Below are 24,611 nucleotides of genomic sequence, written 5' to 3'. Positions count from 1 at the left end.
GGCGGTCACCACGTTAAGCCTAAACGCGCCACCGCGACAGCGGCACGGCGGACGCGGACGCCGCGTCGGCATCCGACGCACCCTGCAACGTGGCTCCCAGGGTAGGGGCCCGAGCCGCGGAGATGTCCACCAGCAATTCCGACCAGGCAGGCCAACTGGACTGCATGGATGCAGACGACTTGGAGCCCGAGCACGACATCGAGTTCTGCGATTACCGCCCCGGCCGGAGCGGAGCAGCCGACATGCCCAATGATACACATCCTCAGCCACCCGTACCTCACACTCCATGGTACCGGGTGGTCGACGCTCGCCGGCGGAGGGTTGTCGCCGAGGAGTCCTTCAAGACTCCACCCGCCCCATTCGACTCACGCGAACGTCGACACGGACCCGGCTGGCCTCGAGTGCCGCACCTCCCCGCAGGGGACCACAAGGTGGTTCTCCGAATAAGAGGAGGTATATCACCACAACAGGAAGCAGTCTTACCTCTGCGAGACGCGATACAAACCGCACTCCGAGCCCCGCTGCCTCCGACGGCGCGCATACGAGTACGCAAGGAACAGAACATCGCACTAGTCAGCACCCCGGATCCTGACCTGGCGGAACAGCTTTGCCACATTCAGACGCTCCTGCTCGCAAACAAATCGTATCAAGTCTCCGCGTACGTGGCTTCCCCGGACAACTCCTGCAAGGGGATAATCACAGGCGCCCTACCTATACCTACCGAGGAAGCCCTCATGAACGATACGGTCACCTACCCCCATGATATCAACATAATCCAAGCCAGACCCTTCGGAACGAACGGAGCATGCCTCTACACCTTCGAGGGCAGGCGAGTTCCCAGCTACGTGTACTTTTAAGGCGTAGAATTTCGATGCAGACCTTTCCGCCCAGTCACCCAAGTGTGCCACAGCTGCCTCCGAACCGGACATTGGCACGACATCTGCCCATACCCACAGGAACGGCGGTGCGGGAACTGTGGCTTGCTTAACCCAGATGAACACCACGAAGGTTGCCTTCCACGCTGTCTTACTTGCGGATCCGATGACCATCCCACCATCGACCTGAGTTGCCCGGCTCGTCAGAGGAGACTCGGGCCCCGAGCGGTGAAAGAGCGGCGCCAGCGCCCAAAGGGACCCGATACGACTCCACCGAGGCGGAGTACCGAGATATTAACGACAAACCAACAACCTGACGACATTCCTAAGAATGCCTGCAGCCAAGCACCTCACAGCACAGCCCGACCGAAGGAACCGGAAATATCATACCACGAAAAGAAAACCAAACAAGCACATGTTCAACCCCGAGTACCTCCTGCCATACGGACACCTGCGACCCCACTCACGAACCACCGGCCACGCCCTCCTGTGCAGTGCGGCACGAGAAGCGACGCCACGTGGCCGGCACTCCCGCAACGAGGGCCCGCCCATGCGCCTGGCTCGGCGGCAAGAGGGGGTCTGAAGATTTCATCTGGTTTGGCAACCGGGGGGCGCCTGGATCCAGACCCACAGCTGCAGCAACGGCAGGACCCCCTGGCCGACACTGGTAAGTCACCCGTTGAGCAGGCCTCCCCAATACCTCCCCATCCAGCACCGCCCCATGCCCAAGTCCTCTCACAACAGACCTGTGCACAATATTTCCAAACTCCAGAATTCACACAAGGCCTCACGCAACTAGTTCTGAAATTTCTAAGCGACAGCCTCGAGGCTGTCGAAACACAAATGGTTAAGGAACAAGAGCAGGCCTTACAAAGAGTGCAGACCGCGTTTAATCAACGCATCGACAAAATAGAATCTGCAATTAATCACCTCTTCGATTTGCATGCCCAATCATCACCCACCCGTAAGCATAAACAGCTCAAACCTGCCGCCGCCGCTCACTCCCCTCAGCCCACGGAGGAGATGACCAGCCCACAGTTGGGGGTTTCGACCCCCGTAATGACTCCACATGACCAACTCCAATAAGCGACAGAATTCGGGTAGAGTGGGCTTAACTCCTCCACCCGGAAACCAAACTTTATCTGACCTAATCATATGTCAATGGAATTGTAGAAGCATCAAAAAGAAACTCGCCCAATTGGCCGCATACATTCAACTTTTTGCGAAGCCGCCAGATATACTGGCCCTGCAGGAAACGGGGTCCGCGTCTCTATCCTTGTAGGGATATCACATGGCATCCGTAACATCACGTACCGCTATTCTTATTAATAAAACCCTCCCCTTCATAGACCGAACCCCTACCGGGGGTCCTTCAGAAGGAGGAACCGAGTACACCGCTCTCGAGATTATCCCGTCCAACCCCACATAGGGAAAAGGACTGTTGCTTGTCAACATATACAGTCCCCCTAAAGATAAGGGCACAAGGATACCGGAAATTTTTGCTCAAACACGCTATACACATCGAATCATGGTGGGCCCGCCATACAGCATGGGGTTATATAAATAACACGCCGAAGGGCAACCTTATACACAACACTATGATGCACCACACACTTACTTTAATCACAGATCCCACTACACCAACGAGAGTGGGCACCAGTACGGCAAGAGACACCACGCCAGACCTCACGATGACAAGCACACATGTGATAGTGAAAGCACACGAGGTCCTGCCGGACACATTAGGCAGCGATCACCACGTGATACAAACAATCCTAACGCAAAATTCCAAAATTTTCCGGCCCAAAATTCAGACCCCCGTTGACTGGGATAAACTCCGCTCGTACATCGCCGTGGAGGATACCACACCGCAGACCTTAGAGTCTTGGACTCAAAAGATACAACATGCCCTCGAAAGAGCTGAAAGAAAGATTAAGAACACCAAGAATGCCCCCCAAGTTGACCCCCACCTCCTCCATCTGTGGGAGGCTCGTCGAAGCCTCTCCAAACGATGGAAGCGCCAGAGATTAAACCGCAAACTTCGCCTTCGTATCGCTGCAGTCACGGAGGAGGCTGCACAATATGCCACCCAGCTTGCTCAAACAAACTAGGCCAACTTTTGCGGCACACTGAAAGGAACGCTGGGCACAAAACGCACTTGGAACCTCCTGAGGGCTCTTCTCGATCCCACTTCCACCAAAACCCATGCGGACACTACTACTCAAAAGCTGATTTACTTAGAGGAGCAAAAGGGCACTGATATTATGGCACACATCAAAAATCTGTATATTCCACAGCTCATACCTACACATCCGAACGCAGCCCCTTTAACACCCCCTGATCCAGACGAAAACCTGGATTCAGATGTCACACTGCCGGAGGTGAAACAGGCCCTTTGCTATATTACCAGGGACATTGCACCAGGGCCCGACCTGATAACGTACAAAGTCCTCCGAAATTTAGATAACATATCTTTGCAGGACCTCACGGATCTCTTTAACGAACACTGGCGAAAGGGGACACTGCCTGGCGATTGGAAACACGCCCAGATTAATCTTATTCCGAAACAGAATAAATCGTTACTGCTTCAGAATTTACGACCTATCTCGCTCACGAGTTGTGTAGGCAAACTTTTTGAGCATGTGATTGTCCGGCGACTACAACCGCACTTAGAAGCTAAGCATTTCTTCCCCAACACTCAGTTTGGCTTCCGCCCCAACCTATCGGCGCAGGATGTCCTCTTGCATATTAAAGAGACCTTATTAAATCCTAAACGACGGACAGCCCGCACCAGAGCCATCCTAGCATTAGACGTACAAAAGGCCTTTGACAATGTAGGACACGACCATATCCTCAGGACCCTTGCCACCACAGGTTGCGGCCGTAGGATCTGGCATTATGTCAAAGCTTTTTTGGAAAATCGTACCGCTGAGATTAGATTAGGTCCACCCACATCGGCCGCCTTTGCCCTTCCAAACAGGGGCACACCCCAGGGAGCAGTCCTATCACCACTATTATTTAACGTAGCCATGGCCCCACTCGCCAGAGAGCTCGCAGGTATCACTAAATTGCACCACGCTTTCTATGCTGATGATATGACTCTATGGGTGTCACAAGGCTCTATTGGGGAGGCCCAAGATGTCCTACAAACAGCTATCAACGTTATCGAACGGCATGTTCGCATAATGGGGCTCTTCTGCTCACCAGAAAAGTCTGAATTGCTCACTATTAAACCCCACAAAGGCGACCCAGGCATACATCTGTTCATACACGGTCAACAAGTGCCTAAGGTACATAGAATCAGGATCCTTGGTCTGCACATCCAATCTAACCTAGATGCGGGTTTTACACTGAACCTCCTCGATAAACAAATAAAACAAATCTCAGGACTGGTTCGCCGCATTGCGTCACGCAATCACAGCCTGTCTGAAAAGGACACCATGCAAATGATTGAAGCTTTAGTGGTCAGCCGCCTTGCCTACCACCTGCCGTATCACCACCTCACTCAAAAACAAATGGATCAGGCTAATCGTCTAATCAGACGGGCGGTTAAGACCGCACTGAGGCTGCCGATGCGCGCTAGCACTACCCGCCTCCTACAGACTGGTCTCTATAATACCGTCCAGGAAATCATAGAGGCACAGAGGAGTAATCAGCTTCTACGCCTAACCCGAACACCCACTGGGCGAAACCTTCTCCGAACTCTGGGGTGTGAGCCAAGCGGCACGATCACGATGGAAGTGCCGTGGTTCCCCATTCCTGTAAGAATCACAGCTAACATGCAACTCAAACCGTTGCCACGAAACATTAGCCCTAGCAGTGGCGCATGCGGCTGAGGATTCTGCCATTACAGAAATCTGCACCGATTCCCAAAGTGCATACCGTTACTTCCTTCAAGGCGTAGCACCTAAGACGGTCACACACATTTTGCAAAACATTCCTTCGCTTCCCCACCAGGTGACTATCACGTGGGTACCTGGGCATGAGTGTGTCCCCGGGAACGAGCGCGTTAATGCGCATGTCCGAGGTCTTTCCCTCCAGACCCTGGACGACCACTCACCCAACCCCATGGAAAAGCCAGGAGAGGGGATCTGCACCTACCACCAGATTACCACGTATTACAGGGATGGCAGACGAGATTTACCTCCCCCTCACCATTCCCTTACCGCTCACCAGAGTTCAATCTGGCACCAAATCCAGACCAAAGCATTTATTTCTCCATATCTGGCACATTTATTTCACCCTGGTCTCCATAATCCACAATGTACCACCTGCCGAGCGCCCCGGGCAGATCTTTTCCACTGTCTGTGGAGCTGCCCCAAGCCCATGGCGGTAGAGCCTATTCCCAACCCTTCCTTTTCCTCGTGGGAGGCCGCTCTTCGGGCCACTTGCTCGGATGACCAGCTCTGGCTGGTGGACCGTGCTTGCCTAGAGATCTCGGCCAGGGGGCTCCCGGACGTCTAGGAGCCCAACCACATTCAAATAGATTCAATAAAGTTTTATCCATCCATCCATCCTTCTCAATCTCATCCGCCCACCTAACTTTCTGCCGCCCTCTACTACGCTTCCCTTCCCTTGGAATCCATTCTGTAACTCCTAATGACCATCGGTTATCTTCCCTCCTCATTACGTGTCCTGCCCATGCCCATTTCTTTTTCTTGATTTCAACTAAGATATCCTTAACTCGCGTTTTTTCCCTCACCCAATCTGTTCTTTTCTTATTCCTTAACGTTACACCTATCATTCTTCTTTCCATAGCTCGTTGCGTCGTCTTCAATTTAAGTAGAACTTTTTTCGTAAGCCTCCACGTTTCTGCCCCGTACGTGAATACTGGTAAGACACAGCTGTTATAAGCTTTTCTCTTGAGGGATAATGGCAACCTGCTGTTCATGATCTGAGAATGCCTGCCAAACGCACCCCAGCCCATTCTTATTCTTCTGATTATTTCAGTCTCATGATCCGGATCCGCAGTCACTACCTGTCCTAAGTAGATGTATTCCTTTACCACTTCCAGTGCCTCACTACCTATCGGAAACTGCTGTTCTCTTCCGAGACTGTTAAACATTACTTTAGTTTTCTGCAGATTAATTTTTAGACCCACCCTTCGGCTTTGCCTCTCCACGTCAGTGAGCATGCATTGCAGTTGGTCCCCTGAGTTACTAAGCATTGCAATAACATCAGTGAATCGCAAGTTACAAAGGTATTCTCCATTAACTCTTCTCCGCAATTTTCCGCAATCCAAGTCTCTGAATAGCTCCTGTAAACACGCTGTGAATAGCATGGGAGACATCGTATCTCCCTGCCTGACGCCTTTCTTTATTGGGATTTCGTTGCTTTTTTTATGGAGGCCTACGGTGGCTGTGGAGCAGCTATAGATATCTTTCAGTATTTTTAAATAGGGCTCGTCTACACCCTGATTCCGCAATGCGTCAATGACTGCTGAGGTTTCGACTGAATCAAACGCTTTCTTGTAATCAATGAAAGGTATATATAAAGGTTGGTTATATTCCGCACATTTTTCTATCACCTGATTGATATTGTGAATGTGGTCTATTGTTGAGTAGCCTTTACGGAATCCTGCCTGCTCCTTTGGTTGACGGAAGTCTAAGGTGTTCCTGATTCTATTTGCAATTACCTTAGTAAATACTTTGTAGGAAACGGATAGTAAGCTGATCGGTCTATAATTTTTCAGGTATTTGGAGTCCCCTTTCTTATGCATTAGGATTATGTTAGCGTTTTTCCAAGATTCCGGTACGCTCGAAGCCATGAGGTATTGCGTATACACGGTGGCCAGTTTCTCTAGAACAATCTGCCCACCGTCCTTCAGCAAATCCGCTGTTACCTGATCCTCCATAGCTGCCTTCCCCCTTTGCATAGCTCCCAAGGCTTTCTTTACTTCTTCCGGCGTTACCGGTGGAATTTTGAATTCCTCTAGACTACTCTCTCTTCCATTATGATCGTGGGTGCCACTTGTAATGTATAAATCTCTATATAACTCGTCAGCCACTTGAACTATCTCATCCATATTAGTAATGATATTGCCGGTTTTGTCTCTTAACGCATGCATCTGATTCTTGCCAATTCCTAGTTTCTACTTCACTGCTTCTAGGCTTCCTCCGTTCTTGAGAGCATGTTCAATTCTATTCATATTATACTTCCTTATGTCAGCTGCCTTACGCTTGTTGATTAACTTCGAATGTTATGCCAGTTCTATTCTAGCTGTAGAGTTAGAGGCTTTCATACACTGGCGTTTCTTGATGAGATCTTTCGTCTCCTGCTATAGCTTACTGGTATCCTGTCTAGCGGAGTTACCACCGACTTTTATTGCACACTCCTTAATGATGCCCGCAAGATTGTCGTTCATTGCTTCCACACTGAGGTCCTCTTCCTGAGTTAAAGCCGAATAGCTGTTCTGTAGCTTGATCTGGAATTCCTCTATTTTCCCTCTAATCGCTAACTCATTGATCGGCTTCTTATGTGCCAGTTTCTTCCGTTCCCTCCTCAGGTCTAGGCTAATTCGAGTTCTTACCCTCCTATGGTCACTGCAGCGCACCTTGCTGAGCACGTCCCCATCTTGTATGATGCCAGGGTTAGCGCAGAGTATGAAGTCTATTTGATTTCTAGTCTCGCCGTTCGGGCTCCTCCACGTCCACTTTCGACTATCCCGCTTGCGGAAGAAGGTATTCATTATCCGCATATTATTCTGTTCCGCAAACTCTACTAATAATTCTCCCCTGCGATCCCTAGTGCCTATGCCACATTCCCCCACTGCCTTGTCACCAGCCTGCTTCTTGCCTACGTTGGCATTGAAGTCGCCCATCAGTATAGAGTATATTGTTTTGGCTTTACCCGTCGCCGATTCACGTCTTCTTAGAAGCTTTCAACTTCCTAGTCATCATGACTGGATGTGGGGGCGTAGGCCTGTACAACCTTCATTTTGTACCTCTTTTTAAGTTTCACAAGAAGACCTGCCACCCTCTCTTCATTGCTATAGATTTCCTGTATGTTACCAGCTATATTCTTATTAATCAGGAATCCGACTACTGGTTCTCCTCTCTCCGCTAAGCCACGGTAGCACATGGCGTCTCCGCTTTTCAGCACTGTGTATGCTTCTTTTTGCCTCCTAACTTCACTGAGCCCTATTATAGCCCATTTACTGCCCTCTAATTCCTCCAATAGCACTGCTAGACTCGCCACACTAGATAACGTTCTAGCGTTAAACGTTGCCAGGTTCATATTCCAATGGCGGCCTGTCCGGATGTGCTCCCTAGGTAGTCTGGGGAGCCTCAACGAGGCTGCGAGACGTTGCAGCACGCCTTGCGGGGTATCCGTGCGGCAGCCACCCTTCGAGCCCACGTGGGTTTTCTTGCTCGTTGAAACTGGTGTTGCTTGCCGAGCTTTCTAGTTCTTGCCTAACGCTGTCATCCAGTCTGGGCTGTTGGCTTCTTCGGAGGAGATTTCCTCTCCTACCACCATTTGTACTTCGGGCATAATGCCCCTCTTCGTCGGGTTAGGCCTAAGCCTACCCGCGACTTGCGTCGCCGCGGCGTGGTCGACACAAGAAGTTCCACAATTTCCGCGCGAGGGCCACTCACCAAAGGAAGTCCTCAGAAGAAACCGTGTCGAATGACGTGCATTTCAGCGGTAGCAGACACAAAAAGCAGACCTAAAATATTTTCGAAAGCGGGAGCCGATCTTTCCAGGTCCGCACTAGTCGGCGCCTTCTTCTCCATGAAAAAAAGGAACGGGGTATGGATTAGCCCGTCCGGTATTGCAAGCTCCCGATTTTGACAGGCAATTCATGCTAGAGTATGATGCGAGTGATCAAGGACTAGGTGCCGTTCACTACCAGAGGGATGTCGACGGCAACGAACATCCGGTGCTCTATCTGAGCCGGAAATTGAGCACTCGTGAGATGGCATACTGCGCCTCGGAAAAGGAATGTAAGAGGGCTATAACGTAAAACTATTCCAAACTTTTGTATTCGAATTCTGAAATCTGGGGCCCTATAACGTAAAACTATTCCAATATGTTTCTATTCCAATGTCCTGACGTTAAACTTGCGTAACCACCGAAGGAAGAACCGGGTGGTCACCCACAGGGTTGTCTGTACAGACCAATCAAACAATCTCCTCGTTCATAGGAGGTCACTTTCGTTTGCTTGAAAAACGAATAACATTGCCTACACTGAGCGGCTTGTCGTATCTAATTGGCTGACAAGAGGTGAGGAGAACGCTCAATTGGAGAGGGATCCGCTGGGGCAGAGCCAGTGCACTGAAAATCGATAACCGGAAGAAGAGGGTGGTGCCGACGTCTGCGATTGGTCGGCTTTCCCTTACTTATCTTGTGGTGGCTGGACGAAAATCGCGGTGGCATGCAACGGAAGCTTAAGAATGACGCTAAAACTGACCTTCAGCAAAGAAGAGTTGGCAGAAGGAGGTGATAAACGTGCCGAAAGTGCTCGCAAACGTTACACGGCCACGCAAGAAGCTTTAATATACGCAAATACACCCATGCTCTCCGGCAGGTGCGAGTAGCCAGCGTCTCAGCGATGGGCGGCAGCCATCTTTTATTCCTTTCGGAACGGGGCAGCCTGTGGCTATTCCGAAGAAAATTCAGTTTTATTTGGCATATTAATGCATCTTTATCGTGTACACGTCACTTTGACGCGGTGAGTTTGTGCGGTTTTGTGACGTCGCGTGACAGGCAGGTGAAGTGGGTGCAGCCCGAAAACTTTTTACCAATAGCCGAGGGCTAATGGCGAAGAGGGGTCGAATCAGAAATGACTGTTTTTCTTTTTTCTGTCAAATCATGCTGAATCAATGTGTACACATCATATCAGATGGGGAGGTTTTGCGGTTTTCGTGACGTCGCGTGACAGACAGGTGAAGTGGGGGTGGTCGAAAAAAGTTTTTGACCAATCGTGGAGGGCTGATAGCAGAATTGGAATAGAAAAGTTTGGAATAGTTTTACGTTAAAGCGCCCCTGCCCTCCGCGATCCTTAAAATCTTTTTTGGGCTAGCCCCACTTCACCTGTCACGCGACGTCACGAAAACCGTGATAGCTCCCCATCCGATATGACGTGTACACAATGATTATGCATGATTTCACCGAATAAATGAAAAATAGTTATTTCTGACTCAACGCCTTTTCGCCATTAGCCCTCGGCTATTGGTCAAACGTTTTCGGACCACACCCACGTCACCTGCCTCACACGCGACGTCACAAAACTACAAGAACTCAGCACGTCAAAATGACGTGTACGCGTTATAATGTGCATTAATAGGCCGAACAAAACTCAATTTTCTTCTGAATAGCCGCAGGCTGACCCCTTTCCGAAAGGAATAAAAGAAGGCTGCCGGCGATCGCTGATGCACTGGCTATTCGCACCTGTCGGGAAGCATAGGTTTAATTGGGTATAATAAAACTTTTTGCGTGGCCGTGTAACATTGTGGAGCATTTTCGGAACGTTTACGACCGCACTCTGCTAAACTCTTGTTTTCTGAGCATCCGTTTTAGTTATTAAGCATCCATTTCATGCCGCCGCGATTTTCGACCAGCAACCACCAGCTAAGTATACGCGAAAGCGGACCAATCGCAGACGCCGGCACCACCGTCTTCATCCGGTTATCGATATTCAGTGCAGTGGCTCGGCCCCATTGAATCCCTCTCCACTTGACCGTGCTCCTCACCTCTTGTCAGCTAAGCAGATAAGACAAGCCGCTCAGTGTAGGCAACGTTATTCGTTATTCAAGCAAACAAAGTGTCCTCGTATGAACAAGGACAGCGTTTGATTGGTCTTTTCACACAACCCTGCGGGTGACCGCCCGATGCTTGCGTCGGTGGTTACGCAAATTTGACGTCTGAAGATTGGAATAAAAACATATTGGAATAGTTTTACGTTATAGGGCCCTAAAGGTATTGTTTGGATCATTCAGAAATTCCAATGCTATCTTGGTGGCGCCAAATTAACCGTATAGATGGACCATTGTCCGCTGGCCTGGCTGGAGGCCGCGAAAACAAACAGTCGCCTCCTGAGGCGAAGCCTCATTCCACAGCAATGTCATTTTACATAAAGCAGAAGAACAAATTGAATGCAAACGTGGATGCACGCAGTCGCTCATCCTCAGCGCTGCGGGGTCGCTCTTCACCATTACTCAAAACTGCTACTTGAGTGTTGCTTTTGTGTTTCGATGTGTAGATGCGTAACTTATATCATATTGACCGCCAATAAAAGCGAGGACAGGGAAAGAGAGCACAAAACGTCAACACGGCCCGCAAGTTTCAACAGGTCTCCCCCCTCACCGCCCGTGTAGTCATTTTGTGTTCTCTTCCTCTGTCGTCGTCTTTAATAGCGGTCGATATAATATGAAGTAAACGCCAACTAGGCTGAACTAAAGTTTTTCTGATGTGTAACGCAGAACGTCTGGTTTTTCAGCATAAGCTAATCTAACGAGTTTTGAGTGTGTGCATTTTGCGAAGAGCTACTAAAGAAGATTGATTGCCATCCCTCTTTTGACCTAGTTTGTTCAGAGGGGGCTGAATGTTTGCTTGAGCATGTGTTTCAGAGACACCTCGAAGAATCTGGTCGGCGACACACCCGACAGTGTGGCAATTGAGGGCTTTTCCTGGCATTCATTTGCATAAACTTAAGCCGTCTCTCCATGCAGAAGGGGTGACTGTTATCCCCCATAACTCTTTTGGCGCCGCAGGGAGCTGCTATGACTGCAGTAGACAACATGTATGTCACGCGCAAAAGTAGCATGCGAGAGCTTCTCTGGGAAGATAGTCGTAGGAAAGTTTCCACATGATGCTCGGCGCTGCTAATTTTCCCGTATCGAGCTCCCCTCGTTTGAGAAGCGCCACAAAGGGAAGAAAGAGTTGCCACTCCAGGGGAGGCTTAGAGGACGCGCAAAGCTCGTGGACGCTTCCCGGAAGAAAGCCACATCGAAATTGTTCCTGCCCTGTACAGAGAAACAGCGGGGTAGACAAGCTGGGAGTGACAGATCTCTCATCCTCACGGCTAGACAAGGTAGAGAAGATTAAACAGATGTATAGCAGAAATGCTAGGAAGAAAAGCACTGACTGCATACCTGAATAACAGAGGCAGGCTAGGTGACAATTTTCCCGCCCCGTTTCAAAGGGGCTGTGAGTAAGTCATCACCATCATAATCGTAATCTGACTACTGTAACGCCGTCCTTCATTTGTACTTTAGTGAAGTACACTGTCGTTGCTCGGAGAGACCGAGGCAGCCTATTTGTGCTCCGAATGACGGCCAACTGAAGTTTCTGTTGTTATTGAATAATTCCCGATTTCTCAGTGCTAAAATTAAGTACTAGATTTGTTGTTGCGTTGCCTTACATCTTGGCCAGTGTCTGTAATTTTCTTGCATCGTACGCTAGTAGCAATATGTGGTCTGCATACATCACTGTGCGCACCTTCTGTTTCAGCATTTGTCCATTACGCATGCATAATAAATTGAATGCTATTTTACTTTTTTTCATTTGTCTTTTTGCGCCTTTCACATAAAGCGTGAACAACAATCAATACACAGGGCATCTTTGCTTCAGTCCTCGGTGGATTTTCACCACTTAATTGCAATTTGAGCCTTCGCACGCAATTTCCACATGGTTGTCACCATATACTTCCCTCAGCAGCTCCACGAAATCATCTATGCCTTCGTACTTGAGAATGTCCCGTAAATACTCACTGTTTGCGATGTCGTCGTCGCTCTTAATATCTGGAAAAACTATCCATTAAGGTGTATTCTGAGCTTCTGATATCTCTAGGCACTTAGCTAGAACAAGCTTTCTAAGCGACTACGTGGTGGGAACCATTCTGTAGTTCCCCCAAAATATCAATTCGTTGTGCCTATTTGGACAGTTCTATATTTATGAGTTGCTTTCCCATTCAATATCACAACAATTTTGCTGTAACTGCCCTGCACGAGCTCGTCCTATTCTTATCACTTTTGCCTTTGTAGATGAGGTTCATGTCTTTTTCACGGCATCCAGCTAGCGCGTTTTTTTATTCACTTGTGCAATGACCTTAGTCGCCAGTGCCTTGCTCTTTGGACCGAGGTTATTGAAAAACTGTATAGGGATTTCGTCGGGTGCTGCAGTGGTGCTGTTAGAGATGTTGTCTGCTTCTTTGTGACAGTAAATATTTTTATGGTAAAATTTAATCTCTCAGGTTTCTCTAAACTTTACTGGATGTGTTTGGGTCTGAAATAGGCTTTCTTTTCTAGCCGAAGTTTCACTGATATAGCGCAGCAAGTAGGCCCCTTCGAAGTTGTTACCGTCTTTATCCCTTATAGCCGTCTGCAAATTTTTACTTGGAGCTCCGAGTGCTCTCACACGCTTCCACAATCGTATTGGTGCGCCTTTGTAGCTTTTCCTAATGTTGTGCACCCAAAGTTCAATTGTGTATTTACTTTTCTATTGCACGAGCACACTCACCACCCTTTCTTTTTCTGGGTATTTGTTCTATTAAAGGAGCACCTGTTCGTGTTATCCCAACTTCTCGCGTCTCGACGGTCCCTGGACGCCTTCTTACGCTGTTCTACCTCTTGCTTTATTTCCTTGTTGCACCACTTACGTGGTTTCCTCTTTCCAATCCAACAGTATTTTTTTACTTGTCTGTCTTGTTTCTTCTGCAGAGCGTCTACCAGTTCCCAATATTCTGCGACTGTTTCAGAAAATAACTCCATTTCCTTTTGTATGTTTTTCGCAATTTCTGTTATTGAGTTTACGTTCATTTTTTAAAAATCCTGTTTGTATCGGTTCGTGTTTTGTTTTAGCATCTCTCCCGAATTTTAGGGTTAAACGCTTATGATCGCTACCAAGGCTATCTCATTCGTTTTCATCTATCATGATTTGTTCTAGTCATTGCCAGACCGTTTCTGAAGCTAAGGCTTTATCGATACATGACTGCGTATTTCAGCTCTGCCACGTTACCTTTCCACAACCCTTTTCTCCCTGTTAACTAGTATAAGGTTATGTTCATCTCATAGATCCAGCACTACAGAACCGCTGTAGGCAGTATAAGCGTCTAGATCATCCATGCGCGCGTTCCTTTCTCCCATTAACATTACCTTGCACGATTTCATGAACTCATGAGCTCTTTTTTTTTGTTGTTGTTTTATTTCTATTCTTGCCATACAAATTATCAGACACTGACTGAACCCATAGCCAGAGGCTAGTGTGGGGTTCAGATACAAAAATGCACGATGGCAATGACACAACACTTGTGTAAAATAGAAAGCCCAAAGTCACGGCGAAAGACCAGAGTACACTATACAATGAGGAGAAAATAATACAATATGCATTTTACAGGAGAATGAATAAAGATCTGTAATGAACAACACTGTACAACAAACACAAACCGCGAACGACTGTCACATAGATCAAATAAGGCTCAAAAAGTATGTTCTTAATGCTTTATTAGTTTCGTGGGACTGTTTTATTTCTCCTGATGTACAGATTCAATGCCTGATTATTTTCTTTGATATCACAACCTGTCCATACGTAAGCTACTCCCAGCCACGTCTCTGCCTTGACATGTGCCATCCATAAATGCTTCTTACATGGCCCTTTCACCCTTTGCCAACCTTCGACCTCGCCTGATTGGCATTCGTATTCCTCCGCCTTTCGTTCAGCTTGTCATTCTGTTTCACCCTCTTCATACAAAATAGTCAACAGGCGGCTGCTCCAAAACACATAGATGGTTTTCGGTCAAAGCGTAGACGCTAATAGTTTCTTCATTCAGCTGCGTTTCGATTTCCAGCTATGTTGCCTGCTTCCGACCTTAAGAGGTCACAAGCTGGAAAAATTAACACTCTGCATGTTTACTGACAAATATTAGCTCCCTATATTTATCTTTTGTGCGTCTTTTCCTAACTTTTCGTGGTCTAATTGAGCCCTTTACTGTTGCGTTGCCGCATTCAGTGCTTAATATTCTTTCCTGATTGCCTGAGGCCTGCCAAAAGAAATTTACAGCCCACGCAGCAAATTAACGTCGAACTGGTGTTGCTACACTTTCGTTAAAAGGAATCCCGTCACGCAAAAAGTGCCTTCCCGGCCTGCTCGGTGCACTTCTTGGTTGATGTTAATGACCGTAAATTTCTTTTCCTTAGGTAGCCTCCAAATTTACTTGTTTACTTCAGTCACTGCCCTTTCAATTGTTCAGCCCCCTGCCTTTCAAACTCTGGTACCGTGCGCACTGTGATTTGTACTTCCTTCGAAAAACTGTGCAGGTCGGTTACCCCTTTGGCTACTTGTTTCGTGATCCCTTTGTCTCGTAGTTGAAGCACGTCGATCACTCCGCCCATTATCCCCGCTACGTGCCTCAGTTCCACTGTGTCCTACGTGGCCTCATTGGCTTTCGCTATCGTCTCCTTAATCGGTTGGCCCGGAAGCGCGTTAGACTCCTCTCGCTCGCCTTCACCTACGCTACCTATTATCGCTGTTTTTACTTTTCGTATGCTTGACTTGCCAACAAATCCAACTAGACGCATTTCCTCTTCATCCTCACCGACAGCTTCACCTGGTGACACGATGGCTCCCCCACCCCCTTGTCTCATCCTCGCCCTTCTATTGTTGTCTCTTCGCGGCCGGCACATCACCGGTAGCCCCTTCGTGACCACCACTGGGGCTACCAGGCTACTGCTTTTAGGACGTGGTGGTTTCGGTTTCTTTACCTGCTCTCGCCTCGTTGCGAGCCCCGTTCGTCATGCTCGCGTCAAAGCATTCACACTTGCTGTGTAAAATGGCGCCCCTCAGATTCATTTCTACGTTGGCTCGCTTTTCTTCTACCTCCTTCGTGTACTCCTGTTCGCTCTGTAGTTTCTTCTCTTATCCTATTCCTGCTCTAGACCGTCTCGCTGCGGCCGTAGCACACATGTCTTACAGACATAAAGTTCGCCATTCGCTTGGCATACTGACTCGAACCATGTTTCTTACCACGGGTAAGAGCGCTCGCACTCAGAACAGCGCTTACGCGCACGGATTGCTCCTAGTAACAACCATCATCATGTACTAACAAGGCGAAGTTCAAAGTAAGCGTACTTGCGAGAAAAAATAGAATTACTCGCTAACTACTTATATCCAAGCAAAGAGCCTCAGGAACTGACAACCATGAAAAATCATTTATAAAGATTGCTCTCCCAACCGAACACTCCTAAAAGCAAATGAGCAAAAAATGTTGCGCAGATACACTCAAGAATGCTTACCTGTAGGAGTAAGGGAAAAAAGGAAATTCTGGTGTTTTACGTAGTATCATATCTGTATATACTGACACGTGTACTTATCTTTATGGGGCAACCACGTTTCGCCGCCTAACAAATGTAATCGCACAGCGTGAGACGCGCCTGCATGTATCCGAAGTTTCTGAAAAGTTATCGATGCTTCTATCCGCTGTCTGTTGTCGCCGAACCTTATGTTATCTGATTTCATCACCTGACGCGAATAGTGTAGAACTTTGTGGAAGGCACGCGGGTCCGAATGATTAGTCTGGAACATTCGACGACTGCTGTATAAAAGCGGACGTGCTTGACCCGCTGATCAGATTTTCGACGATCGCCGACCGTGTTCGCCGCTATCGTTGTGTAGCCTGTTTTTGTGGGCACAGGTTCGCCCAATAAAAGTTAGTTTTTTCTTTCACAGTATTACCACTGTGTTCTTCAACGTCACCACCACGTGACATGTGGTGGAGGTGCTGGGTAATGCTCAATCAACTTGTAATACAATCTACTCGTAAAGAAGAACTTCTCACCAGTCCGCGCCAACTACCTTCTTGTTGTTCCGTCGGCGCTGCGTCCAGAAGTACTGCACGCCCTACATGATAATCCGACCGCTGGACACCTCGGATTTTCCCGGACACTATCGAGGATACAAGAAAAGTATTATTGGCCGCGCATGACCGCCGACGTCGCCCGTTATGTCAGAACATGCCGAGACTGTCAGCGACGCAAGACACCGATGACAAGGCCAGTCGGACTACTACAGCCAATCGAGCGTCCTTGCCGACCATTCCAGCAGATCGTGATGGACTTGCTGGGACCCTTTCCGACGTCAACAACCGGAAATAAGTGGATCGTCGTAGCGAAGGACTACCTCACCCGCTTCGCTGAAACTAAAGCACTGCCGAAAGGTAGCGCAGCCGAAGTGGCGAAATTTTTCGTCGAGAACATCCTGCTGCGACATGGTGCTCCAGAAGTCCTCATCACCGACAGAGGAACAGCTTTTACAGCAGAGCTCATGCAAGCCATTCTGCAATACAGCCAGACAAGTCACAGGAGGACAACTGCCTACCATCCGCAGACGAATGGTCTCACGGAGCACCTGAATAAAACCCTCGCCGACATGCTAGCAATGTACGTCGACGTCGAACACAAGACCTGGGATGCGGTCCCGCCGTACGTAACATTCGCTTACAACACGGCGGTGCAAGAAACAAGACAGATCACGCCATTCAAGCTAGTGTACGGCAGGAACCCGACGACGACGCTCGACGCCATACTGCCGCACGTCTCTGACGAGGAGAATCTTGACGTCGCTACCTATCTCCAGCGCGCCAAGGAAGCCCGACAGCTCGTCCGCCTGCGAACCAAGAACCAGCAGAGGACCGAAAGCCCACACTACAACCTCCGACGACGCTTCGTCGAGTACCAGCCCGGCGACCGTGTTTGGGTATGGACCCCTATACGCCGACGAGGACTGAGCGACAAGTTTTTGCGTCGCTATTTCGGACCGTACAAGATCATCCGACGTATTGGCGCGCTGGACTATGAGGTCGTGCCAGACGGCCTTTCGCTATCACAGCGGCGCCGCTCACGACCTGAAATAGTCCACGTTGTGCGACTCAAGCCGTACTACCAGCGTTAATGAACTTTGGGGCTTCGCGTAACTGACCTTTGCACTTTGTTTATTTTCATTGTTTTGTTACTTATGTTTATTAAGTGTCCTTTTGTGTTTCGCTCTCTTATATTCGTAGCATCGGGACGAAGCTTTTTAAGAGGGGGGTATTGACACGTGTACTTATCTTTATCGGGCAACCACGTTTCGCCGCCTAACAATATGTAATCGCCCAGCTTGAGACGCGCCTGCATGTATATCCGAAGTTTGTGGAAAGTTATCGATGCTTCTATCCGCTGTCTGTTGTCGCCGAACCTTATGTCATCTGATTTCATCACCTGACGAGAATAGTGTAGAACTTTGTGGAAGGCACGCGGGTCCGAACGATTAGTCTGGAACATTCGACGACAGCTGTATAAAAGCGGACGCGCTTGACCCGCTGATCAGATTTTCGACGATCGCCGACCGTGTTCGCCGCTATCGTTTTGTAGCCTGTTTTTGTGGGCACAGGTTCGCCCAATAAAAGATAGTTTTGTCTTTCACAGTATTACCACTGTGTTCTTCAGCGTCACCACCACGTGACAATACCATATTAGCCAAACCACAGTATGAGGCACGTCGTAGTGTAGGACTCTGGAAATATAGACCACCTGAGGTTCTTTAACCTGCGCCTAAACCTGCGCGCACGACTGTTTTCGCATTTCGCCCACATCGAAATGCGGCCGCCGTAGCCGTGATTTGACCGCCCGACTTCGTGCTTAGCAGCCCAACACCATAGCCACTAAGCAACCATGACGGATTAGGGAATGCGAAAGCACTGTATTCACTTTGGGTAATTGTTTTGGATTAGGTATTTTTCCGTATGTGGTCGTGTACGTTGTAAACCTCGATGCAATTTTTTTTTTGTGTTTCCTTGCTTCGTCTTCCGCGGTGTGCTTGCGTGGGCGACCACGTTCTACAGTTGTCATTGCGGTAGACGTTTTGCAGTACACCCTAGTGGACAGAGCACCGAAGGGCAGGTGACGTGTGGGAAGCGGCCACGTGACGTGCGCACTCACGCACGCGCTAGGCACACTTCATTTTATGCACTCATGATTTGTCATCGAGAGTTCATCGCAGTAAACACAACACCGATGAAATCCGAAATGCATGTGCCCCGTTGGAGGCAGTGATGTGAGGTTTGCAATGACCGAAGCACTAGGCAGAACCTTAGTCAGCCATAACAGTTGAGCCACCGTAGCCTTACCCCGAGGCCCAGGTTGGATAACCAGTCCTAGAGCAAAATGTGCCAAACTTTGCTTTTAATTTCATTAACTGACCTTCTGTACAGAAACCAGCCTGACAAATATCACACCAATGCAAGCATTTTTGACGTTTCCTTACTGTCCCGCCGTCGGCCACTGTTTGGTACCATTTTTCGGTCGTGCCGCTGATGACAACGCCGGATTTTCGCCTAATGGGTGATATAATGTTTTCGCATAAACATCACTTACGGCATTTATCGCTTTGGCACGCTGCCCCTGCAGCGCTGAGAAGGCTCCTCTACGCGGAACGGTGTTCCCTTTGGCGTCACCCGAGAGAGTCAGATATACTCAGAAGGACACGGCGCCTGGAGGCCACATACCAGTTAGCGCAATCTCGATTTCCTCTGGGCTAATGTTGACGCCGCCTTTGATGACGAGGTCCTTGATACGGCCGCGGATGTTCAGCAAGCCTGTCTCCGTCAACTTCGCCTGGTCCCTGCGCAGATTCCAGTCGCCGTAACGTTCTTTATTTTGTACAGTAAGGCAGAGTGGCAGTCATGGGTAGGTTACCACCTTAAGCTATTGTTCAATGAGGTATTAACGCCATACGCATGCAGCGACATAGTAGACTCTAGTCATCGCCATTAGATGACAGATCGTGTCACGAGTGCCGGGATAATTATATAAACACTGATGTATACGCGTCGAATCATTTTTTTTCGTTTAATATTCTTGAATTGCTTGACCTCAATAGACGAGACCACTGTAGAAAAGATGATTTTAGAAATCTGAAATTGCCACCATAGCAAAGGCATTCGACTCTCCACGTTACCACAGCTGTATTTAATACTATTATTCCATACTAATACCGTCAATTTGTATCACCATGCAAGAGTTACTTCACCTTTTCTTTAAATTTATTTCTATAATAAATTCAGCCAAGCTTTTTTTTTTCGGGGGGGGGGGGTGACTGAATAAATCATAAAAGATGAATATGTACCCCTATATTCGTCCTTTAAAAAATTAAATTACGGCGTTTTACGTACCAAAAGCACTTTCTGATTATGAGGCACGCCGTAGTGGAGGAATCCAGGAATTTTGACCACCGTTCTTTAAGGTGCACCTAAATCCAAGTACATAGGTGTTTTCTCATTTCGCCTCCGCCAAAATGCGGCCACCGTGGCCGGAATTCGATCCCGCGACCTCGTGCTCAGTAGCCCCATACCATAGCCACTGAGCAGCCACGGCGGGTTATAATTGTCTTTTTTTAGCAACAATAAGAAGTTCTTTATATATGTAAAATGACAAAGTAACTCAACTACAGCAATAAAGCAGTCCTAAAACAGCCGCTGATGACAAGGCAGAAATATGCAGTATGGCTACAACACGAATATAAAACATGAAAGCGGCTGTTTTATTTGAGTGGTGAAAACAGCTCGAAAAATGAAAGGTCAACTACGAAGGAAAGGGAGAAGTAGAGGACAAGATAAACGTTTAAAAGATGGGCGGGAGTTGATAAACACAGTAATACTTATGTGTGGTCTGTGCAAGCTTTCAGAAAGCCGCAAGACATGGAAAATAGACAGTTAAACCTGCATATGTGTGAATTCTAATGATATACAATGCACTGAGAGAAACAAATAACGAGTGGTTTCATTACCTTTGAAGCGTAGCCAAAACAATTAGACGGTTGTAGATGCAACACTTTCAACCAACATTCCAACGAGTGCGCCGACAGTGCGTGAATGAAATGAGGATTTGAGAGCACGTTACAATAAGTTCACTTATTCAACGTAGAGATCAAGAAGAACTGCCGAAAAACCTAGGGAAGGGCATAGCGAGGCTCGGTTCCCCCGACGGGAGACATTTTCTTCCTAGTCACTCAAACGTACAGACAGTGCTACGACAAGAGAAGGGATAACAAAAGCAAAAAAAAAAAGAATTCGACCGCAGACGCAGTCGAATTGTCATAAAATAACCTTGCCTTTGGGAAAGAAGATTTTGGTACAGTTTCTGAAAGTGCGCACGGCTTAAAAGAGATGGAAGGTGACAACATTCGTTGGCGACTCCAACTACTTCGCGTCTATGTAATTATCAAAACGGGACAGGTACGTGCACTGTGAACACTTACTATATGTCCTAATCCAGAAAATTGCAGAATACAGATACATTTTGCATATTTCTCGTTTCATAAAGCTTTTGCAAAAATGTCTTCATGTTATTGCGGGACTAGTTCAACGCTCAGTTTGCTCGGCATGATCACACCTTTAAATATTTGCAATGTTCAAACTGCTACGTTTTCCAGTAGATACAATGTCTATGTGTTCGCGAGCGAAGTATTTTTGCGGACTAAAAAGCAATATTAAAAGTCCATGCAAAAGGTCGGAATTTCGGACGAAAGTCGAAAGAATGACAGCAATAGTAAATACTCAGAGATGAACTAATGTTCCTACTCACACGAACTAGAAGCAATCATACAAAGTTGGGTTTGTAAATTTAGTTGCCGTATTAATTGCTGTAAACATACGCTTGCTGGCTAAACAAGGATGATGCCACGCACGCACAGGCAAACATGAGCAGACCTCACTCGCTGACGGCGAGGACTCACCTTCACAACGCTGGTGTTGTTAACCAGGCTGGGCGAAGCGGATGCTTGTTGCTGCCGCCTGCTATACCGAGTCTCCAAAATTTAGATTACGCAACCTCCAACACTGGGCGCAAAGGGCACGTGTAAAGTCGCCAGCCGTACTGTCCAGCCACGTATGCACTCAGCTGCGTGAACAGCTATGCGATGCCACGGCAAGGGTTGCCAAGAAGAGGCGCGCTGTGCTGTTTATTGCCATAGGAATTATATGATTACGCGAGCGAAGGATTAAGCACTGCAGACTATTTACAGAGTATACTTACAAAGGATACCTGCAGCGCTGGCAAGTTCAGCCGACAGCTCGAGGGCAAGATAGCGTTCGTCGTCTTTGTCGCGGCACCCGCGCGCATCGCCCACAAGAAACACGCAATATGCATTGAACGAGAAGAAAGGGGGTCAACCGAGGGGCCCTATTTTTATTCGTCATATCATAAGAAGCCGACAAGCACTGACACCAAGGACAATATAAGGGAAATTACTTGTGCCATGTAAATGACATAAAGAAACCATAAATTATTGGAAATTAAAGTGGATGAAAAAACAACTTGCCGCAGGTGGGAACTGAACCCACAACCTTCGCATTTCGCGAATGCGAAGTGACGTGCTCATTTAAGGGTGGGGAAGCGGAAAAATCGACGCAAGATGACGTCGCAGCCGTGTTAGGGAGCCGGGAGAACTGTGGAATGACGCGGCGGCTTTTGGCGAGCTCAAAGCGGTGGCATTCCTTGACAATGACGCCGATGGTGGACACATTGTTGAAGACCAACAAGTTGAACGCGTTGTCCATGATCCCTTTGGGAACGTAGTCAACTGTGTCGACCTCGGCCAGTTCCTCGTCGACTTTCAGGCAAAGAGCGAGCACGTCTTGTATGTACGAGGCATGCGATTCAGTAGAAGACTGAACTCGGGTAGCAAGCTCTTTTCTAGAAGTCAGCTGCCGACCGGTGGGATTTCCAAAGATGTCACTGAGCTTCTCCTTGAAAGCACCCAAGCTAGAGAGCTCGTGCTCGTGTGCGCGGAACCAGACACGAGGAGATCCTCCCAAGTTGAAGAGGACATTCGCCAGCATAATGGTAGGGTCCCAGCGGTTCTTTCGGCTAACACGCCCATACTGGATGAGCCAGTCGTCAACGTCGACATTATCTTGGCCGGAAGAAATACCAGGATCGCGGAGATTGGTAACCGTAACGTACGTTGTTGTCGGGGCCGCAGGTGTAGAAGCAGAGGAGGTGTCGTTACCGACAGCCATGGTGGAAAGCAGGACAGTGCGGCCGCTGCGGAGCTCCGTGGTGAGGACGGGGAACGGCACCTTCAACCAAAGTGTTCGCGAATGAAGGATTAAAAACTGAAGACTATTTACAGAGTATATTTACAAAGGATAACTGCAGCGCTGGCCAGTTCAGCCGACTGCTCGAGAGCCAGAGAGAATTCATCGTCTTCGTAGGGGAGCCCGCGTGCATCGTCCATAAGAAACGCGCATAATATGCATGTATCAAATAGGCACTGATAGTGCATCTGCTCCATCGGCGTCGCCGTGAGGTTCCGTATAAAGCCCAAGGCAATAAAATGGTCACCGTGCGCCGTAGACTGTATGCGCGAGTGAAAAACGCGTGCAAGGGTGAGCCGGTGATCGTGGCTCAACCTCGTAGACACAAGGGACGAAAGCCTCGAGGAAGCGCCTCGTCTTCCATCGCGCGTAAGGCTTCTGGGGCCGGGTTGGGAGAGGGGCGCGTTCTACTGAGGGCGGCTGCATCTTGAAAGCCATCTGCGACAAGAACAGAGTCCGCCGTGGGCTGTGTTTGGGTGGCTTAATTCACGTTGATGCGAGAGGCAGCACGAACGTCAGTTGGCCCGCTGCTACTGCCGCGATTCCTCACTACAGCGATTAGATAGCGAGTTTCCGCGGTCATTGAGTGAGATGTGTTCGTGTTTACTCGTGTTTACGCCATGCATGGTAACTTAGTCAGCAAGCCTACGTTTACAAGTTTCTACGGCCTGTAAAGCTACCATCCTTACTTCAAATAGCTGTTTACTAATTTGCTAGCGTAACCGACGCTTCGCGTTTCGGGTGGAACTGTGGATTTTTATGGCACCTGCACTTTATATGTAAAATACGGGACATCACGGTGAAGACGGCGGCCCAATATGTGCCTTAACCGTTCATGTAATTGCAATTGCAACAAAAAGCTGGTTATATATAATCATTCTGCTGTGCTGAGGTAAGGCGCAACTGATAGTGGATAATATGCCTACTATTTTCGTCATCTTATCTCTGACGTTAGAAACATTACGGTACCTGAAATGTACTTCTCAGTTTTCCCTGTGTAATTGACCGGGCGAGGTCACTTTGAACCACGATTATAGCGGACGTAAACATTTTACGGTCTCTTCTGGAAAATTTTGACATATCAGAACGTTTGGAAAACAAAGTTGTTTCACTATCACGCGTCAGAAAGGTGTGTCTTATGTAGTGAAAGGCGTATCACAAGCATAAAATAAATTTTGTTGCGGAAACGGAACAATATTCGAGCTCAAACCACGAGGAATTGAAGGCCATTCTATGCTCTCCAGTAGAGAATTACGCCTCAATGTTTAAAGCTACTGCCACAATAGTTGACTGCCCGAATCGAGAGTTGAGATGCCATGCCGAATAACCTGACCGCGTTATCTTCCGAAAGATATGTTACATAAAACAAATTTTGTCAAGTGCGTTGAAGCCATAGACAGGTCTTTCGTAAAGCTTCCCAGTGACCTCAAAGTTGGTTTGAACTGTTTTTCAACTGTCGCGAAAAAGTGCTTATACGATTATCGTACCATTTTTATAGGTCGCAAATACTCTTCAGCTCCACATACGCCGTGGCTTTTAGCATGATGATGAGCATGCGAAAGAAAGACATTTGTAACAAACACGTCAAAAGCGTCCTCTCACTGCTGCCCTTCACTCTCGCTACAAAAAAAGATGAAGTGCTTTATAAACTCCTAAAGGAAGGGTGA

General features: G+C 48.1%; 1 protein-coding gene across 2 annotated transcripts in view; it reads right to left on the bottom strand.

Annotated features, from left to right (window-relative positions):
* Positions 1 to 24,611, bottom strand: part of LOC142584685 (medium-chain acyl-CoA ligase ACSF2, mitochondrial-like) — a 390,428-nt gene that overhangs the window by 61,578 nt on the left and 304,239 nt on the right. For both annotated transcript variants that reach the window (XM_075694872.1, XM_075694874.1), the window contains one exon: positions 19,354 to 19,469. In XM_075694872.1, coding sequence (XP_075550987.1) covers positions 19,354 to 19,469 — 116 coding nt within the window. The remainder of the gene's footprint in view (positions 1 to 19,353; positions 19,470 to 24,611) is intronic.

Source organism: Dermacentor variabilis, chromosome 6, assembly GCF_050947875.1.
Source record: "Dermacentor variabilis isolate Ectoservices chromosome 6, ASM5094787v1, whole genome shotgun sequence".
Taxonomy (NCBI): domain Eukaryota; kingdom Metazoa; phylum Arthropoda; class Arachnida; order Ixodida; family Ixodidae; genus Dermacentor; species Dermacentor variabilis.
Note: the sequence above shows the minus strand (reverse complement) of the source record. Positions and strands in the feature narration are given on the sequence as shown.